Consider the following 18,978-nt stretch of genomic DNA (forward strand, 5'->3'; position numbering starts at 1 on the left):
AGTGTACAGCCGCAGCTTAAGTCCTTCACAGTTCGCAGCTGTGGTCCCACAGCTACAGTGGTCCCGAGGCAGGCAATGAACCTAGTGCCAGAGCTGAAGAGAGTCGGTGGCATTAAAGAAGCGGCAGCTTGAGGAGAGACGACGTATAGGGACAATATAAATAGTTACCTTAAGTGTGCCGAGCCTATCTTGTGGTCTGTGTGGCCCCCCCCCCAGGCCTCATGGCTGACGGTCTTATCAACTACACTGTTAACACAGGTGCACGCACTCCACCGTAGAAACCACAGTCCTTTGGAGAGGTTTATCAAGTTCTCCCCTGGACACTGTTAAGGGCCTCAACAATGGAGCTTCTTATAATATGATGTAAGTGTTGAAGAGTTAAAAACTTTACATTCTTCTATATTAACACAAGAGTTAATGTTATCATTGTCTCAGAGAATACCTATTATACCCCTATTTTTGTGTGGGGTTATTGTGCACAATAATCCATAACTCCTCTTGGTCTAGTAAGGTACTATATTTTAGTTTGCAGATGTATAAGGTCTCCCATAATTACTAGATGTAGCTTGTGATACATTCTCTCTCGTGCTTACAATCCATGGAGTACTGTTTGTGGGATTCTTAAGTGTTTTATTGATTAGATTCGGGGAGAAAAACTTCTCTGCACATTCCGCAGATTAGCAACTTCTCCAGCCTTTTTGAGTATGAATTTGCCTTGACTGTAGCAGTTAATGTGCAATACTGTACTGTATAACTTTAAATATAACTAGTGTCTTATAAACTACATTCATTGAACAAATCCACAAGGGCCGTGATGAGGGTTCTAACCTACGTCCGAGAGGATCCCAGACGCTGCCTTAATCGACTGTGCCGCGACACGGTCCAAAGAATTGCAACCGGATCCTCTCGGACGTAGGTTCGAACCCTCATCACGGTCCTTGTGGATTTGTTCATTTGATGCATCACGCTATTGTGATGTCCGTGAGTAGTGTAGAGTACACTCATTGGCTTGATATCTCTTGTTTGGAAGGTTCTAATTATCCAATCTTTCTTATTACCACTCAGTTGGAGGCTGTGTCAGCAAGTTGTGTGTAGGAAGTGTACCTCGGGTCAGGAGGTGAGGCCGGGTGGCGCGGGTCAGGTGGAGAGGCCGGGTGGCGCGGGTCAGGAGGAGGGGCCGGGCCGTGCTCACACAGGACTGTCACTCCTGGCAGTGGTCCAGAACGAGACTAGAAGCATCGGTCACACACTCACAATTTAGTGTGTCGGGTCTACCTACCTTGTGTACCTTCTGGGGATCAACAGCCCCGCGACCCGATCTCCGACCAGGCTTGACGGTTGGTCGTCTGGTCAACCAGGCTGTTGGACGAGGCTGCTTGCAGCCTGACGTATGAATCACAGCCTGGTTGATCAGATATTATTTGCGAGTGTTTGTCGAGTTTGAACACTGAGAGAGACCGGCCAGTTATGCTACTTACGTGTAGCGGGAGTGTGCTGAATACGGTACTATAGTTTGAGCTATTGTCAATGTCCGATATGAAAATGAGAAAAAGTACTGACACAGTACCCTGGGGGACTGAGCTCTTCACGGTTGATGGGCTGGATTTTATTTTGTTGACTTACACATTGGGTTCCGTTAGTTAGGAAATTGTAGATCCATCTGACTATTTTTCCTGTAAATCCTTTTAAACGCATTTTGTGTGCAATAACACCATGGTCACATTGTCGAAGGCTTTTGCGAAATCTGTGTAAATTACAATAGCGTTTTGCTTGTCTTCCACGACATCTAAGGTCATGTCATAATGGTCCAGCAACTGTGACAGGCAAGAGCGCTCTGTTCTGAAACCATGTTGTCCGGGGTTATGGAGATGCTGGGATTCCATGTGTTTTGTGATCTTACTTCTTAGCACTCTCTCAAAGATTTTTATGATGTGTGATGTTAGTGTTATCGGTCTGTAATTGTTTGCGTCTGCCTTATTTCCTCCTTTATGGAGTGGTGCTATGCTATGTCTGCTGTTTTTAGTATGTCAGGGATAACGCCAGTATCTAGGCTTTGTCTCCAAAGAATGTGAAGGGCCTGCAATAGTGTTTTTTTTTTACATTTCTTGATGAATATAGAGTTCCAAGAATCAGGGCCTGGTGCAGAGAGCATAGTCATATACTGTCTATGGCTTCTTCAAAATCCAATGGGGATAGGGGGACATCTGATAGAAATATGATTTGATGGTATCACATCCATGAAGAATTTATTTGAGTTATCAATCTTCAGTGTGTGTATATCAATCTTCTCTCTATTTCACTGATGGCCTTTTGCTCTCTTTGTCTCTTGGATTTTGTATGATTCTTGTAGCTTCAGTTCAATCGTTTCTATTTCTCTACTTAGCCTTCTTCGCCGTTCTTGAGGTAGGGTGTGACTCAAGTTGTTCGTACGTCTGATAACATACTACTTGTGAAGGAGGAAATGTATATGTTTATCTCTCAGAATGTTTGGTAATGTGTTTATTTGTGATGTGTGTCTATGTATGTATTAACACGATGTACTGAATGGGGTGAGAATAGCTTGAGCTACCTCATCCCTTTGTGTGTATTTTACCTCAATAAACTTATTTCAATTTCAATTTCAAGTTCTTCCGCGATTCGTTTTCTTCGCCTGTAGAGGGAACGCCGTTCCCGTTCCAGTCGGCATCTCTTTCTCTTTTTTCTTAGGGGTATGCGGTTTAGGCATATCCATCACCGCTCACATGATGAGTATGGGGTCCATCGCCGCTCACGTGATGATTATGGGGGGTGCATCACCGTTCACATGATGAGTATGGGGTGCATCACCGCTCACATGATGAGTATGGGGTGCATAATAAATGAACTAAACAGTTCAATCCGCTCAGTACCAGCACAAACTTCAAGAGAGAGGTTGTGTGGGTCGCTGTTAACAACAGCTTCACTGATCAAGCCAGAGTACACCACAGATAAAGACGACGGGAGTCACTGTTGGAGGGAATGAGTGGTGGTGGTGATGCTGCCGGAGGGTTGGGGAATGAAACGGAAGGATGCTGGGGGCGGGATCGGGTGGGACGGGCCCCTGGGTGGGACGGGCCCTGGTGGAAAGGGGCGGGGTGTGGAAGGTTGGGGCTGGACTGTCAGTGGTCGTTGTGACGTGATCGTGAGTGGACGTGCGGCGCGTCTCTCTCGCTCTCCCCAGTGAGGGCGTTCGCGCAACCTTTGCTTCGCCATCCCCCCCCCCCCTCTCTGGTATTAGCTAATTCCGTGGTTATACCGCCCTGGCCGTATACACTTGGCTGCAGCGCGGATACTACATTCACTCGATCAGACCACTGCGAACTGATATTTTCCCGACCTCATCATGCAAGTGATGGAACATTTACGTGTGATCGATCAGTGAGAGAGTGTTGGTGCTGGTTTTGAACGGATTTAACTGGAGCTCATAAATAACACCAAGAACAACCGTAGTGGCGGGATCGGCGCGCTCAGGCTAACCTGTTTTGTTCATCGGTGTTGTGGGGAACTGAGTGGTGGTGTTGGACTTGCTCCACAATCATGGTAATTACTGGTATGGACACCACACTTGACGACCGTGCGTGACACCGCGCGCGTGCACACGCACACAAGCACAGGCAGAGGAGCTAAAGCTCGTCCTTAAAGTACATATAGATGAGTAGACATACACAAGTGTTTATTTACACTTAAAAACATAAACCACTATACCGCGTGTGTTCGCGCGCGACGTCGTGTCCCAGAGCTGTTGTGTACTGTACTAATATTGTTACTATGTTATAAGCAGAGAAAGAAATTCTTCAGTAGATGATTTGTTGTAGTTATTGGCCCTAGGGAGCATGATGATGGCGTGTTGTAGATGTTGCCTTTGAGCAGATGGTTACCTAACATCCAACACAAACCAAGAAATTACACCATTAATACCATCAATGGAAATTTTTGTTATTGATAGTTTACAGTCATTTATTTAAGTGTCAGTCTGATAAGATTAGTAATATATTATTTTTGTAAACAAGGTTTCTTATGTGTACTTTTATCTATAGTACTTTCATATATAGTTTTTTCTTATGTATCTCTGTAGCTCTCTAATAGTATGGTTATGAAGACGAGAGAGGCACATGATGATAGTTGTGCAGGTAGAGTAATGTCCTGTGCTGATACTCCACAGATGGTGATGTATAGTCAGTCACCAGCTGTGGCTGTGGCCAGTTTAGTGACAGTGTTACAAGTGAGTGGTCTGGCCTGCCTTTCCTGGAGACCTTTAGTACATGATATGTGGTGCATTTACCTGGGAGTTGGCGGGGGTGTGGTGGGAGTGGTTGGGGTGTGGTCGGATTATTAGGGGGTGTGTGGTGGGAGCATTCCTGGAGAGGGTTCTGGGAGTTCTTCTACTCCCCGAACCCGGCCTGAGGCCAGGTTCGACTTGTGATAACTTGGTCCAATAGGCTGTTGCTCGGTGCGGCCCGCAGGCCCACATATCCACTTGTAGGAGTGGCGGTGTCGTGGGAAGTGGGAAGGGGGGGGGGTGAGGGAGTTGAGGGGAGCAATGTGGGAATGACGGGGGTTATGTGGGAGTAGTGAGTGTGTTGTGTATAAGTGGGTGGATTGATAAAGATCAAGCCACCTCTTGGGTTGTTTGATGTTTATCAATCAATCAATCATTATAGCCATTTTCCTACTCGTTCTCATGTTGGGAGCAGCCACCTTTCCAAGTGTAGTGTGTAGACCGATATATAAGCGTAAGTATTATGGTGACTTGGGGGGGGATGATATGTAATATTAGCAAACGTAAGAATGTCATGATAACCAGACCACGCTCCAGAAGATGAAGAGATGACGATGTTTCAGTCCATCCTGGATCATTATCGACTCTTCTGGTGTGTGGTTTGGTCATCATATCTTCAGCCACGTCATTGTAACTCATCGTCTGTAAAAAATGGCATTTGTTCTCCGGTAAAGGTAGGAGAGAATTGACTGCGGGTGGTCGGTGAGGAAGACACAGTTGGCAGGAAAGGGATGAGCCGACACCCTTCCCCAGCCTCCGTCAGTGAGGCCGCGGGTGTACGGGAGGCAGTTGCTGCCATGTTGTCGTCCAGATAAGATTCCCGAGACGAGAACAACACGTGATAAATATAACCCGATGTCAGCTGTTATCGAGTGTCTATATTTGGCTTATTTGTCCCCGTAAGGGTAGATGTTCTCTGGTCAAGTGTCCGTATTTTGTATGACAGGGCCTCCTTGAGTGATAACGAGGAACCCTGCTTGATGCGAGTGCCTGTCACATTACACCATAAATGCTTGCATGCAGGAGGTGGGGGAGAGGACTCCAGAGTATCAGTAGGTGCAGCTATCTGTGACAAGATAGAAAACACTTATTATTACGCGCGTCCACTTGTAACTCGTCTTTGCATCTTCTGCTATCTTCCTACGCAAAATATTGAATCAAATATTGTGTGTTTGTAGCGGGTGTGGGGAAGGAGTGTTAAAAATGAGGCAGAAGTGTGCGCATGATAAGGAATAAGGATGCAGCTAGGTGTGGGACCTGTGGAAGGGGAAGTAAAAAAAGGGTTTGCTGTACGGAAGGGTCGACAGGTTAAGAGGATTGAGATGGAGGTAAACAGACGGGTTGGTGCTGCCCTCTCCCGGGTGTGACGGTGGTGGTGGGGGGGAAGGGGTTATCTTGAGGTTATCTTGAGATGATTTCGGGACTTTAGGGTCCCCGTGGCCCGGTCCTCGACCAGGCCTCCTTTTTGTTACACCCCCCCCCCCGGGAAGTATTATGGTGACTTTTTATTAGTATTATGGTGCGGGTGGCAGCCCGTAGCAGCTGTCTAACTCCCAGGGACCTTTTTACTGCTAGGTAACAAGGGCATCAGGGTGAAAGAAACATTTTGCCCATTTGTCTCCGCCTCCACCGGGAATCGAACCCGGAACCTCAGGACTACGAATCCGAAGCGTTGTCCACCCAGCTATGAGGCGCCCTGGGAGGGGGGGGGGAAGTATCCACATACACTTAAGAAATCCACTACCAACAACACTCACCCCCCCCCCAGTCATAGGGTATATGCTACTCACAAAACACACGCAGTGAATGAGGCTAGAGCAGGTCTTGTACTCACCACACACCCGATACTCTTAAGTGAATGAAACGGCGGACAAAACACTACACACACGCACACTCACTAACTCACTTGAGTGAGAGCGAGCAAGTGAATATGTAACTACTTAAGGACTACTATAACATTAAGAACCTGCCCGGAACGCTATGCGTGCTAGTGGCTTTACAAGAATATAAGAACTCTTTCATTTATAAATACAATTCAAAATACTGAATAAATCTTCTCCCGCAAGAGAGCCCGAGTGAGGGCGGGTGGCAACAATACCCACACAGTCACTATTAGGGCGGATAGTGTTGCCAGCACCACCACGCTCTTGTTGTAGCCGCTGGCCACGTTGTTGGAGTATACCTGTACCCTGCTCTGAGGCTTCCATTGTTACACCCCCCCCCCGGGCTGACGGGGCCCGCATGTTATTGAAGTGTTTCGTCATCCTGCCACCATAGCCTCATATCCCCGGGGCATGCCAGGTTGGAGTATACCTGTACCCTGCTCTGAGGCTTCCATTGTTACACCCCCCCCCCCGGGCTGACGGGGCCCGCATGTTATTGAAGTGTTTCGTCATCCTGCCACCATAGCCTCATATTCCCGGGGCATGCCAGGTTGGAGTATACCTGTACCCTGCTCTGAGGCTTCCATTGTTACACCCCCCCCCCCCCCCCGGGCTGACGGGCCCCGCATGTTATTGAAGTGTTTCGTCATCCTGCCACCATAGCCTCATATCCCCGGGGCATGATCATCGGAGGTTAGCGCCCACCACCTGCGTGCTCCAGAATGAATTAGGAGTGTATTTATCACTCGGGCTATCAGCAGCTCTTTAATCCGTCCAAAGAATTGCTATCATGGTGACATGTGAGGCGGGGGAGAGAGAGACGATCGCCTGATACCCGCGGTACCAAATGCTCTCACACCTCGCTGAATATATTGACTTGAATTGATTGTTGTGTGAATTATAAATGCAAGTTTAGAAATCCGTAAACTGAACTTGTGACTCAACTTTCCAGCGTCTTGTGCTGTTGACCAAACAATCATTTAACTAACCTGAAGAACACTGATGGTATTGTTTTTCTATTGGTTAATATTGTTAATAACATGATAATATTGTTAACACTCACTCACTCACTCTCACTCTCTCTCTTAAAGGTAGGTGATTACCGGGAGAATATTGGAGTGCTTGGAAGCCTTAACTATTAATTAACTTAGCACATGCGTACTTAGCGCACCAAATTCTCGGCATAATGCACTGCATATTCGAAGCCAATTCCGGTAGTTTGCAGAGAAGGCTACTTAAGGTGTGCCTCTCTATGTCACAAAGTGGCTGTCATTGTACGCGGCATTAATTAAGTGAAGGGTATATTTTGTTTAAATATTAAATTACTGCGGGCACATTTTGATAATTCAGAGGCTCAAGGGCCCGGTCTCTGACCAGGCCTCCTGGTTGCTAGTCTGGTCAACCAGGCTGTTGGACGTGGCCTGACGTATGAGTCACAATCTAAACTGACCAGACAGACAACCAGTAGGCGTAGTCAGAGACCTGTCCGCTGGAGACTAATCCAGGAACCACGAAATAACAGATCAAACACGATATGAGCTGCATCTTAACACATACGAGGGTAACCTGGAATGTACCTGGACTGGACTCAACTGTCCCAAGCCCGCACTGTATCCAATAATTTAGTAGTGACTCGGGCTAGTAGTAGAACAAGCGTGGGTTAGCAGTGAAGCACATGGTAGAGCGGACAGAACAACTGTGGACATCTTCAAGAGAAAACTAGACTTTTCTAAAAAGAAGTTCCGGCCCAACCGGGCTGTGGTGGGTATGTGGGCCTGCGGGCCGCTCCAAGCAACAGCCTGGTGGACCAAACTCTCACAAGTCGAGCCTGGCCTCGGGCCGGGCTTGAGGAGTAGAACAACTCCCAGAACCCCATCAACCAGGTATATGTGGGCCTGCGGGCCGCTCCAAGCAACAGCCTGGTGGACCAAACTCTCACAAGTCGAGCCTGGCCTCGGGCCGGGCTTGAGGAGTAGAACAACTCCCAGAACCCCATCAACCAGGTATATGTGGGCCTGCGGGCCGCTCCAAGCAACAGCCTGGTGGACCAAACTCTCACAAGTCGAGCCTGGCCTCGGGCCGGGCTTGAGGAGTAGAACAACTGCCAGAACCCCATCAACCAGGTCTTGTAGGATGAACCTTCCCGCCCCATGAACCGACATTCGCAAGTCAAGGATACTTTATCTCATATTCAATTTCTTGACGCATTATCGTATTCACCCTTCTCATGCCTTTGTCAATGACAAGTTGTGAGGGTAAGGGTAGGCCTAGTTTAGGATAGGTATAGTTGTAAATGGCTTTTGAAATTCAGCGTCTTGCATTGTTAGTGATTCCTCCTGGTGTTATCTATCTGCCTGTGTGTGTGTGGTGAGGATGACAGTGGGTTGCTTTCTCGGTGTTTGAGAAATATGATGGTTTGTTTAGATTGTCTTTACACTGTATGTGTGATGTGGGTACCTCACAGTTCAGGATGGTAATTTACGGCATGTAGGTGTGTCAGCGTGTGGGTGGACACATAGTGTGGGTGTGTCAGCGTGTGGGTGGACACATAGTGTGGGTGTGTCAGCGTGTGGGTGGATACATAGTGTGGGTGTGTCAGCGTGTGGATGTGTCAGCGTGTGGGTGTGTCAGCGTGTGGGTGGATACATAGTGTGGGTGTGTCAGCGTGTGGATGTGTCAGCGTGTGGATGTGTCAGCGTGTGGGTGGATACATAGCGTGGATGTGTCAGCGTGTGGGTGGATACATAGCGTGGATGACCTTGATAGTCCGGCGCCAGAGTAGTCAGCCTGTGACCTTAACAACCGCTGTTCCGGGAATACTCGTCCACTCCGGTTCCTTGGATTCCAACCGGATTTCTCGCGGTAACTCGGTCCTCTGTCATCGGATTATTTCGATTAATAATCCGATTATTTCGAAGCGAACATCGCTGATTTGAACGCTATGGATTCTTTAGGAACTGATTGGAACGAACCGAGCACCTTTTCTTTTGCGTAACCGGATCGGCATTGGTGTGTGGAAATCTCGCTTTCTTGAAGAGTGGAGAACAAAAGATATGAAGGGGGAGGTCTGGGCCCTCAATAGCCGCCGTTACTACTAGGTAATCGGAGCTCGATCGGTTGTTAGTGCAGTTGTTTTCTTGTACTTGAGGGTTGTGTGTTTAGTGGTGTGTCGTGTTGAATATGATGGTGGTGGCACAGGCAGGTGATGTGGTGGTTGTGACACAGGCCAGGCAGGTGATAATGAACAATGACGAGGTAAATTAAGAGTATAAGTATTGTTGTGCTGGTGTTGGGTCGGGGTGCAGGCCGCACTGGTGGTGTAGTGAGAGGTGTGTGTGTGTGTGTGTGTGTGTGTGTGTGTGTGTGTGTGTGTGTGTGTGTGTGTGTGTGTGTGTGTGTGTGTGTGTGTGTGTGTGCGCACACTGGGGACGTGAGTATTGGTAAGTGATGCGCGTCCGTGTGTACCCCTTGGTGCTGTGTGTACCTGTGTCGTTATCAAGAGTGGTGGGCGGCTGAGGAAACATTGCCACCTCAAATTTTGTGTGTGTGTTGGGGGGGGGGAGGGTGGAAGTACCAGTATGTTGTATTGGACCACCAGTTCGAGGGTAGAAATAGCCCCTAAGCTACTCTATCCTTTTGAGATATTCTTTATTTTCTCAATAAACTTACTTAAACTTGAATTGGACCACCAGAAGTTTTCTTTTAATTGTATAGAGTACGAGAAATTATACCTAAAACCAAACTTACGCATTCCTAGGTCTAATACAGCACATATATGTACTGTATTAGGCTTAAGATAGCGTTTATTAGGTCTAGAATTTCTAGGATTCTTCTTGAGGTTATCTTCAGATGATTTTTTTGATCCTTTTTGTTACCCCCCCCCCCCCAGGAAGCAGCCCGTAGCAGCTGTCTAACTCCCAGGTACCGATTTACTGCCAGGTAAACAGAGGCATTAGGGTGAAAGAGAGACTGCTCATTTGTTTCCGTCTCCACCGGGGATCGAACCCGGAACTTCAGGACTACGAATCCCGAGCGCTGTCCACTCAGCGGTTAGGCCCCAGGAGAGGTTAGGCTAAGCCTTATAATTATGTTTTGGTTAAAAAAAAGTTTCCCATTTGGCCAAATTTAGTAATACGAAACGTCAACTTTTGGTGGACCATCATCACTACATGTTGGTATTTTCCACCAAATACTTACTAGAAGTACTATAATTTTTGGTGTACCAATATGGAAGAATGGACTGTAGTTGTTGTATTAGTTCAGTGGTAGGGCAGGGCGGTGTTTCCTGGGCCACCGCCCACTACCCGCGATAACTACACAGGTACACACACACCCCGCCCTGTGTGTGTACCTGTGTAGCCCACACCACATACCAACGTGGAGGGGGGGGGGGGAGTGGATACACACACCTGCACATACCAGCGTGGGGTGGATACACACACACACCTCCACATACGAATGTTGAGGTCTGTTTTGTGTGTCCGTAAGACACGTGTATCCTGGCTTTGTCTCCAAATGATGTTTAGATCCTGTAATACTCTTCTTGGGGAATTCTTGATGACTATAGCCTTCCAGGGGTGTGGGCCTGAGGTAGAGTGCAGGGTATGCTACCTATGCCTACTTTAAAAGTCCAGCTGGATTAGGGTGACGTCTGATGTACGAGTTGAGGTTGATAATTCTTCACGAATTATTGAAGAATTCACTTGGGTTCTCGATCATCAGTGTGGTCTGAGGTTCACTGAATAAGAGTCGTTCTGTATCATAAATAAGAGTCATTATAGAGTAATAGTCATTCTGTGTTTCACGGAATTTTTTGTATTGTCATGCGTTACAGTTCCATCTCTCTTGCACAAGATTGCAATGCGGATGTAGGATGTAGAGGGAGCCGGTCGGCCGAGCGGACAGCACGCGGGACTTGTGATCCTGTGGTCCTGGGTTCGATTCCAGGCGCCGGCGAGAAATAATGGGCAGAGTTTCTTTCACCCTATGCCCCTGTTACCTAGCAGTAAAATAGGTACCTGGGTGTTAGTCAGCTGTCACGGGCTGCTTCCTGGGGGTGGAGGCCTGGTCGAGGACCGGGCCGCGGGGACACTAAAGCCCCGAAATCATCTCAAGATAACCTCAAGATAACCTCAAGAGTTTGCATTGGAGAAGAAATATTGTGGATGCCTCTCAGTTTCTCTTATGTCCTTTTGTTCTGGTTTCTCGTGGATTTTAATGCATCCTGAAGCATTTAGTTTGATCAGTATATCTGTACGTAGCCTTCCTTGTCGTTCACGGGAGAGAGCGGGGCGTCTGAGGAGTTATGCCAATTGTATTCTTCGACTAATTAATTTACTACCTCTCCCTACCTGTCCTCCCTCCACACCCCTCTCGACGCTCTGTTAAGACGAGTGTTGTGTGTGGAATGTTGGTGGAACACGTGTTCTGCGTGCGAACACGTGTTCTGCGTGCGAACACGTGTTCTGCGTGCGAACACGTGTTCTGCGTGCGAACACGTGTTCTGCGTGGGAACACGTGTTCTGCGTGCGAACACGTGTTCTGCGTGCGAACACGTGTTCTGCGTGCGAACACGTGTTCTGCGTGCGAACACGTGTTCTGCGTGCGAACACGTGTTCTGCGTGCGAACACGTGTTCTGCGTGCGAACACGTGTTCTGCGTGTGAACACGTGTTCTGCGTGTGAACACGTGTTCTGCGGGTGAGCGGACTCAGCACAGTCACCATAACACCTTCCTCCACCACCCATGTTCTTCCTGGCTTCCTCACCAGGCCATAACGGACTCCAGTCTCTACCACAACTGCCCTCCAGGTCATCCGCAGTTCTCCGTCTCGTTTTAATTAACCCGGGACATTGCACTCTCAGTTATCTAAATCATCTCGCATACCTTGAGGTACAAGACGCAGTTAGATCCATTGAATCTAGAAACATTAATCCAGAGCATCTTTGACTAAGTCAGAGATCTAGGAATAATTATCTCCGAGGTCGACGAGATCATATAGCCTCATAGACCATAATTGTGTTGATTTTCCTTATATTATAATGCAAATACATGTACGCGTAACACGGCTCCGAACTGTCCTTAAACGTCGAAACATGCAATAAAAACATGCTGTTACTCTCCATTAATATCTAATTTATCTTTTTTTTTACATGTGATGCAGAAAGTTGATTCAGAATTGTGGATGTAAGCAAAATCTACAATACAATATGCTTTTGAAACCTGTCTCTCTCTCTCCACCGACTACTGGTAAGCCAGAGCTCACTTAACAAACTCAACACCACTTCTGTTTCTGAATGTCTCAATGACCCGGGTGTAACAAGTTGTTACATCAGCACCCAGTCCTTCAAGTTCCTCTCTCAACCCCTTCCGACCAGATCACGTCCTGGTCAACTCCTCTCAACTAACTAGTTGCGTTTTCTACGTTATCGTAACTATATGTTACAAATGCAACCTATTTGGGAAAGGTAACGGCTCTCAATTATGCACTTTGTCTGCCCATCGGACTGATAGGTTTAGGTGGGTTGCGCGGGTTGGTGCGTTATGGTCATGATAAAAGGTTGGATTTTACGGAGTGGCGCCATGACCACCTGTGTCGTGTTGTTGTCAGTGACCTCAGCTGTAACCTGGCGCCCCGTGGCCCCTTGTGGCCTACTGCCTCTGTGCCCCATTTCCCACCTTCTGTGTACAGAGCGGCTACTCTTCACGTTGTTCACGTTCTTTTATACTCGAAGATGTTGGTCCTTTCTTTGCTTCGTGAGGTAGCAGGGGCCCAGATTCGCGAATCAGTTACGCAAGTACTTACGAACGTGTACATCTTTCCTCAATCTTTGGCGGCTTTGTTTACAATTATTAAACAGTTAATAAGCTTCGAAGCACCAGGGGACTGTTTATAACAATAACAACAGTTGATTGGGAACTTTTCATGCTTGTAAACTGTTTAATAAATGTAACCAACGCCGTCAAAGATGTACACGTTCGTAAGTATTTGCGTAACTGCTTCATGAATCTATCCCCAGGGTTACTGGAGGAGTATAATAATCCTTATGCGGGCGATGAGTCACAATAACGTGGCTGAAATATGTTGACCAGACCACACACTAGAAAGTGAAGGGACGACGACATTTCGGTCCGTCCTGGACCATTCTCACAATCGAGTTGAGAATGGTCCAGGACGGACCGAAACGTCGTCGTCCCTTCACTGTCTAGTGTGTGGTTTGATCAAAATATAATAATTATGTTGAAAATGTATTGGTTCCTGAGTTACAACAGTGTCAACATCCACGACTCTTAGACATTTTGTGTGTGTGTGTGAGGGGGGGGGGGGGGGGCGAGCGTGTACGTATCGTCCAGTCATAGTGACACCCAGATGCCGGCACTTTCTCGTGCACCAAGGACGTATCCTCCACCCTCCCTCTCCTGTCCCCCTCCCTCTCCTGTCCCCCTCCCCCTCCTTACGTCACCCATTCCTTACCTCTGTTCCGAAACCCGCTTCCTTCCCTTCCCAACTTCCTAATCGGAATACCACCTTTCCGTGGAAGGTAGTAACACGCGATCTCGGGGGACTCGATCTCAACATCAGAGGTCCGCGGTTGTTCAACGTCCTCCCAGCGACTATAAGAAATATTGCCGGAACAACCGTGGACATCTTCAAGAGAAAACTGGACTGTTTTCTAAGAGAAGTTCCGGATCAGCCGGGCTGTGGTGGGTATGTGGGCCTGCGGGCCGCTCCAAGCAACAGCCTGGTGGACCAAACACTCACAAGTCAAGCCTGGCCTCGGGCCGGGCTTGGGGAGTAGAACAACTCCCAGAACCCCATCAAGCAGGGGTCGCATGTTTCTTCGACCCCGAAGACAGTTGTGTGAGGCTCGGGAAGCTTCTAAGTCTCTCCTGCTACAAAGTTTACCCGACAAGGTAACAAGTTTACGAGGCCTGCCTCGGGGGCTGGTAGCCCCCTAATACTGCAGCTGCAGCGAAAGGCACTGCAACTTGCAGAACAACTAGTTGCAGCGCGGATGATTCCTGGTGTTAGCGGCGCTGGCGTCGTGGTGTGGCAACAGGCTGTAATATTTGACAGTCCTCTCACACCCACCATTCCCATGCAAACTGGAAGGGAAGGGAACTATCAAACCAAAGTGCCAAGCCATTACAACTATATAGCACTGGGTAGGGATCAGGGTAAGGATTAGGGACGGGACGGGGGGAAAAGGAATGGTGCACAACCACTTGGAACGATCGGGGATTGAACGCCGACCTGCATGAAGCGAGATCGTCGCTCTATCGTCCATTGAGGGGTGGCTTCAAGTTTTGGCCTCCAGCCTTGGACAAACAGATATATATAATAAAATAAAATACGTGTACGTGTAGCGAGGACCACCGAGCACGCTTGCCTGCCTACCTGGGGCAACTGGAAATGTTATATATATTGTTTTCCATGTGGAGTCTGACGGATTTTCTTGCTCTTGGCAATCGAGGTTACTTATACTTATTGTCTATCCTGGGCGTCTGGCGGCCGCTCTCTGTAGCTCCGCTGCCTTCACTCTCCGCCCACTGGAATGTCTTGTAGCTCGTGTAGTGTAGTAAAAAAAATCATGGATAATATTATGTTTATAAACGCCAAGCATTGTCTTCTGTTGTACCTCCTTTATCAAGAGATCCTTTTGTGATCCTTTTGTCATATTGTCAAGGTTTTTACCTCGTACAGGCCGAGGGCTGGAGCTCGTACAGGCCGAGGGCTGGAGCTCGCACAGGCCGAGGGCTGGAGCTCATACAGGCCGCGGGCTGGAGCTCGTACAGGCCGAGGGCTAGAGCTCATACAGGCCGCGGGCTGGAGCTCGCACAGGCCGCGGGCTGGAGCTCGTACAGGCCGAGGGCTGGGCCTCGTACAGGCCGAGGCCTGGAGCTCAAAGCTCCCAAATTATACGCTCTAGAAAGGAGACGAGAGTGGTATCAAATTATGTATACATTGAAAATACTGAAGTCAGGTTCCAAAATTGGGCAGTAAAATAACAACATACAGGAGTGGCAGATATGGAAGAGTAGAGGAGCCACAGGTACAATCAGAGATCCGCTGTTGTTCAGTATCCCTCCAGCAAGTATAAAAAATATTGCCGGAACAAAAGTGGCAATCTTCAAGAAAAAACTGGGCAGTTTTCAAGAAGTGCCGGACCAACCGGGCTGCGGTGGGTATGAGGACCTGCGGGCCGCGCTCCAAGCAACAGCCTATTGGACCAAGCTCTCACAAGTCAGGCCGGGCTTGGGGAGTAGAAGAACTTCGGAACACCATCCAGGTACAATCCAGGTATCACAATTGCGGTGGCCAGGTGGTGGAGGTACCTAGACACCGTGGACGCAACCAGATGTTTAGGACAGTGATGCAGCGGTTCCTGCCTCTCGGCCCTTCCCCCCCCCTTCCCAGTAACCCTCCTTAACCCCCCCCCAACTAACCCCTTCCCACATCTCCCACCCATCCCCCTTTCCCAACCCCCTCCATCCCGCAGCATCATCATCTGGCGATAAAGATATTATATAAAAACAATAATATAGTGATATACATGAGTGGTGTGTGATAAGTGTGAGTATTGCTTGTAGGATGATGATAAGCATGATGATAGCAATGATAATTATAGACTTGATGGCACTCATAATAATCGTGCCTTGCCTCCAGTAATGGTAGTTGTATATTTTGGTAACTATTTAGTCTAAAACACAATAATGAGCTGTTCGAGCAAAATGACATATTAAGAAAATGTTAAAGTAATTAAAGAACCTAGCCCGACCTGTCCCAAGCACAATCCTATGCCTAATATATCCAGTCTTAGCTCAAATATCCGCTATACGGGAATATTGTTGGCCTCAACGGTCCATTTTCGTTCGTTCGAGCAACTAGTTGGTATAAGTACTATGGTATCCTTTGAGGAGGAGGACGGGTGTCATCGTAGCAGAGGCAGTGACCATGGTACGAGCACCATAACTATTAAGCACCGCTGCACACCTCTTGTAACCCCGTGTACCTGTTCAATCTACTCGAGGAGACTGTTAAACTCTTTGTTCACCTCATTCCACTCGCCCGCAACCCTGTTTCTAAACCAGTACTCCCCTGTGTGTCTTCTAAATTCAAGTTTCTCCAGCTTGTACCCACTGTAGCGGGTTGTGACCTGTTCCCACAGTTCCACAACCTTGTTTACATCCCCGTGTGTATGCTCATAACCAACTTGAGAGCGCAGGTTATATCTGTCCTGGAGCCTTCCTCTCTGACGAAGGCAGATTGTGACACTTCAGTCAGTCAAGAGGCGGTCTTCGACCCTTGTGTAGCAGGGCGTGCACAGCGAAGTCCAAGTGTGGGGCCTCACCAGTGCTAGATACAACTGAAGGATGATATTCGTGTTTCTGTGGCTGGTGAGTCGAGACTTATAAATCTCTCTCTCGTGCATTGTTGCAGTGCACTCTCGGCCTCAGGTCGCTGCTAACAATGACTCGCAAGACGCTCTCGCAATTTGATCTCCCCTTGACTGCATTATTGGTGTACCGCCACTTTCTTTCGTCAAGTTAAAGAATTCTAATTTCTCAACGCTAAACTGGGTTTGCTATTTCCCCGATCAGCAGAGAAGTTTGTTTAGGGCTGTTTGCAGTTTATCAGTCAGTCTCCTCTTTGTATTCGCTACACGTCTCTATCTTTGCGTCGTCTTCGTTTGCTGATACTACAGGTCATTTCAGTGTCGAGGTCGTTGATGTTGGTTATAAAGAGCGGTGTGTCCAGTACGGAGTCTTACGGCATCACTACTGACAGCCGTCCACCATGTTGAACCTCTGTTGTCTGTCTGTCAGCCATGAACTGTGATAACGAGACTGATAGCAATTGTGGTGGTGATAACGACTATGACAATAACGACGATTATGAAAGGTGTTGAGTTGCAGAGGAAGTGTGATTCTTGTCTTGGTTGGAAGGAAGGGTGATGTTAACGAAATCATTAAACGTTCACTTTATTCATACTTTATGGCGACCCCCATCCATGCTGCCCCGTTCCCCCACCCCTGCTCCCTTCCTCCCCTTTCACCTCCCCTGCTCTAACTTCCCCTTCCCTTCTCCCACTTCCCCTTCCCTTCTCCCCCCTTCTCTTCTCCCCCCTTCCATTCTCCCCCCTCCCCTTCTCCCCCTTCCCCAACCCAGCGCCCTCTCTGTCCTGCATTTCTCCTCTCCTGTAATATTAGAGACGAATGAATTGCTTAACGTTATCATTATTCTACTCATTTTTTTCTGGGTGTGCAGAGGTTGGATGGTGAGAGCTAATTGCCAAGGGAACTTAGAGCCCCTCCGAGCTTGTTACGAGAGACTAATTAGTGCCAGGTGGGAACTTGAGCGCCAGGCAACTCGCAAGAATTGTAGCAAGAGTGAAGGCTGGAAAGTTATCCAATTAACTACATAGTGTTCCCGGCTTGGTGCCGTCTTTTGATAACTGTTTAATTATTATGCTCAACTCATGGGGGATAATTCAAGATTATTATATCGGGTCGGTTCTGGGGTTATTTGGAGGTGGATGGTGCCGGTGTCTGGGCGGGTTTTGCTGGTCAGCTAATTGGTGGCGGGTTTGACGTTATGTAAAACACGCCACCAATTAGAAAGAAACAAAAAAGTTAGTTACACACACACACATCACAATAGCGTGATGCATCAAATGAACAAATCCACAAGAGCCGTGACGAGGATTCGAACCTACGTCCGGGAGCACCCTAGATGCTCTCGGACGTAGGTTCGAATCCTCGTCACGGCCCTTGTGGATTTGTTAATTAAAAAAGTTAGTAGTTAGAAACAGTTAATTGACTGACATTTGAGCGGTGAGCCGAAAGTGTCAGAGCTCAACCCCCCCACAAGTACAACTAGGTGAGTACACACCCACAATCCAGACCCAGTTATCCAAAAATAATAGTACCTATAGCTACTATAGACGGCAGTACAAAGTATGGAGTGTTGTACTCCCAGGAAAGTGGAGGACAAGAAGGGACAGATAAAGCACGAGAACAAGCGTCTCACGATTTTATGGGCTATGCAAGATGGTCATTACAAGACGTGAATGGAGGTGTTCCGCCTGCAATTGCTACCTCAAGGTCGACCTCCAGGCTGGTGGAGGATCACGCATCAGAGAGGAATCTGGCCCCCTGGGAACGACGACATACACTCGTCCTCACCAAGGACGCGTTCGCCAGGCCATGACCCTTGATGTTATAGTTATATGAATTCCTTTTAAGAAAATCACTGGCACTAACTTAGGTGTTTTATCACTTTTCAACCCGTCCTCCTAATAGAACGTCGCATTTTGACGTATACTCTCCCTAAGGCCAAAAATTATCGTACTAGAAAATGGTAGAGGCTCGCGAAATTGACATCCTGCTCCGTTTTCAGTTTTGGGTCCTCTGGTAGGTTAGGATCTGGACACTTGTACGACAGTTTCTTGACGTTGGGAAACTTTAAGCGGACGGGCTGAAATATTAGCATGCTCTCATATTGGTCAGTCGACGATAATCACAGAAAGTTTAAACAAAATGTTTCCAATGTTAAGACGTTTAGTGTGGCGCAGTTGATGAGCTGTTGTGGAGTTGTGCAGGTAACCAGACCTGAGGTTACTGAGGTTATGTTTCCCCTGGATGGGTGCGGAGGTTAGGGGAGGGGTGTTGGGGGTAGAGGCTGAGCCCCTAAATCATCGCTAGGTTACTGCCAGGGAAGGTGCACACGTGAACTTGTTTGTAAATGCACGGTTGAGTCAGAGTCTTCCCAGCTATGACTCGCTCTCTTCTTCAACA

General features: G+C 47.9%; 1 protein-coding gene across 2 annotated transcripts in view; it reads left to right on the forward strand.

Annotated features, from left to right (window-relative positions):
• The window catches only part of LOC123762033 (partitioning defective 3 homolog), a 324,827-nt gene that overhangs the window by 172,297 nt on the left and 133,552 nt on the right, over nucleotides 1-18,978 (forward strand). The window contains exon 1 of one of the 2 annotated variants that reach the window (XM_069300437.1): nucleotides 3,539-3,558. The exons of the other annotated variant lie outside the window; for it this stretch is intronic. Within the exon in view, the coding sequence (XP_069156538.1) occupies nucleotides 3,556-3,558 (3 nt within the window). The 5' untranslated portion in view covers nucleotides 3,539-3,555. Of the gene's footprint in view, nucleotides 1-3,538; nucleotides 3,559-18,978 lie in introns of those variants that run through there. 2 annotated transcript variants of the gene reach the window in all.

This window comes from Procambarus clarkii, chromosome 5 (genome assembly GCF_040958095.1).
Source record: "Procambarus clarkii isolate CNS0578487 chromosome 5, FALCON_Pclarkii_2.0, whole genome shotgun sequence".
Lineage (NCBI taxonomy): Eukaryota > Metazoa > Arthropoda > Malacostraca > Decapoda > Cambaridae > Procambarus > Procambarus clarkii.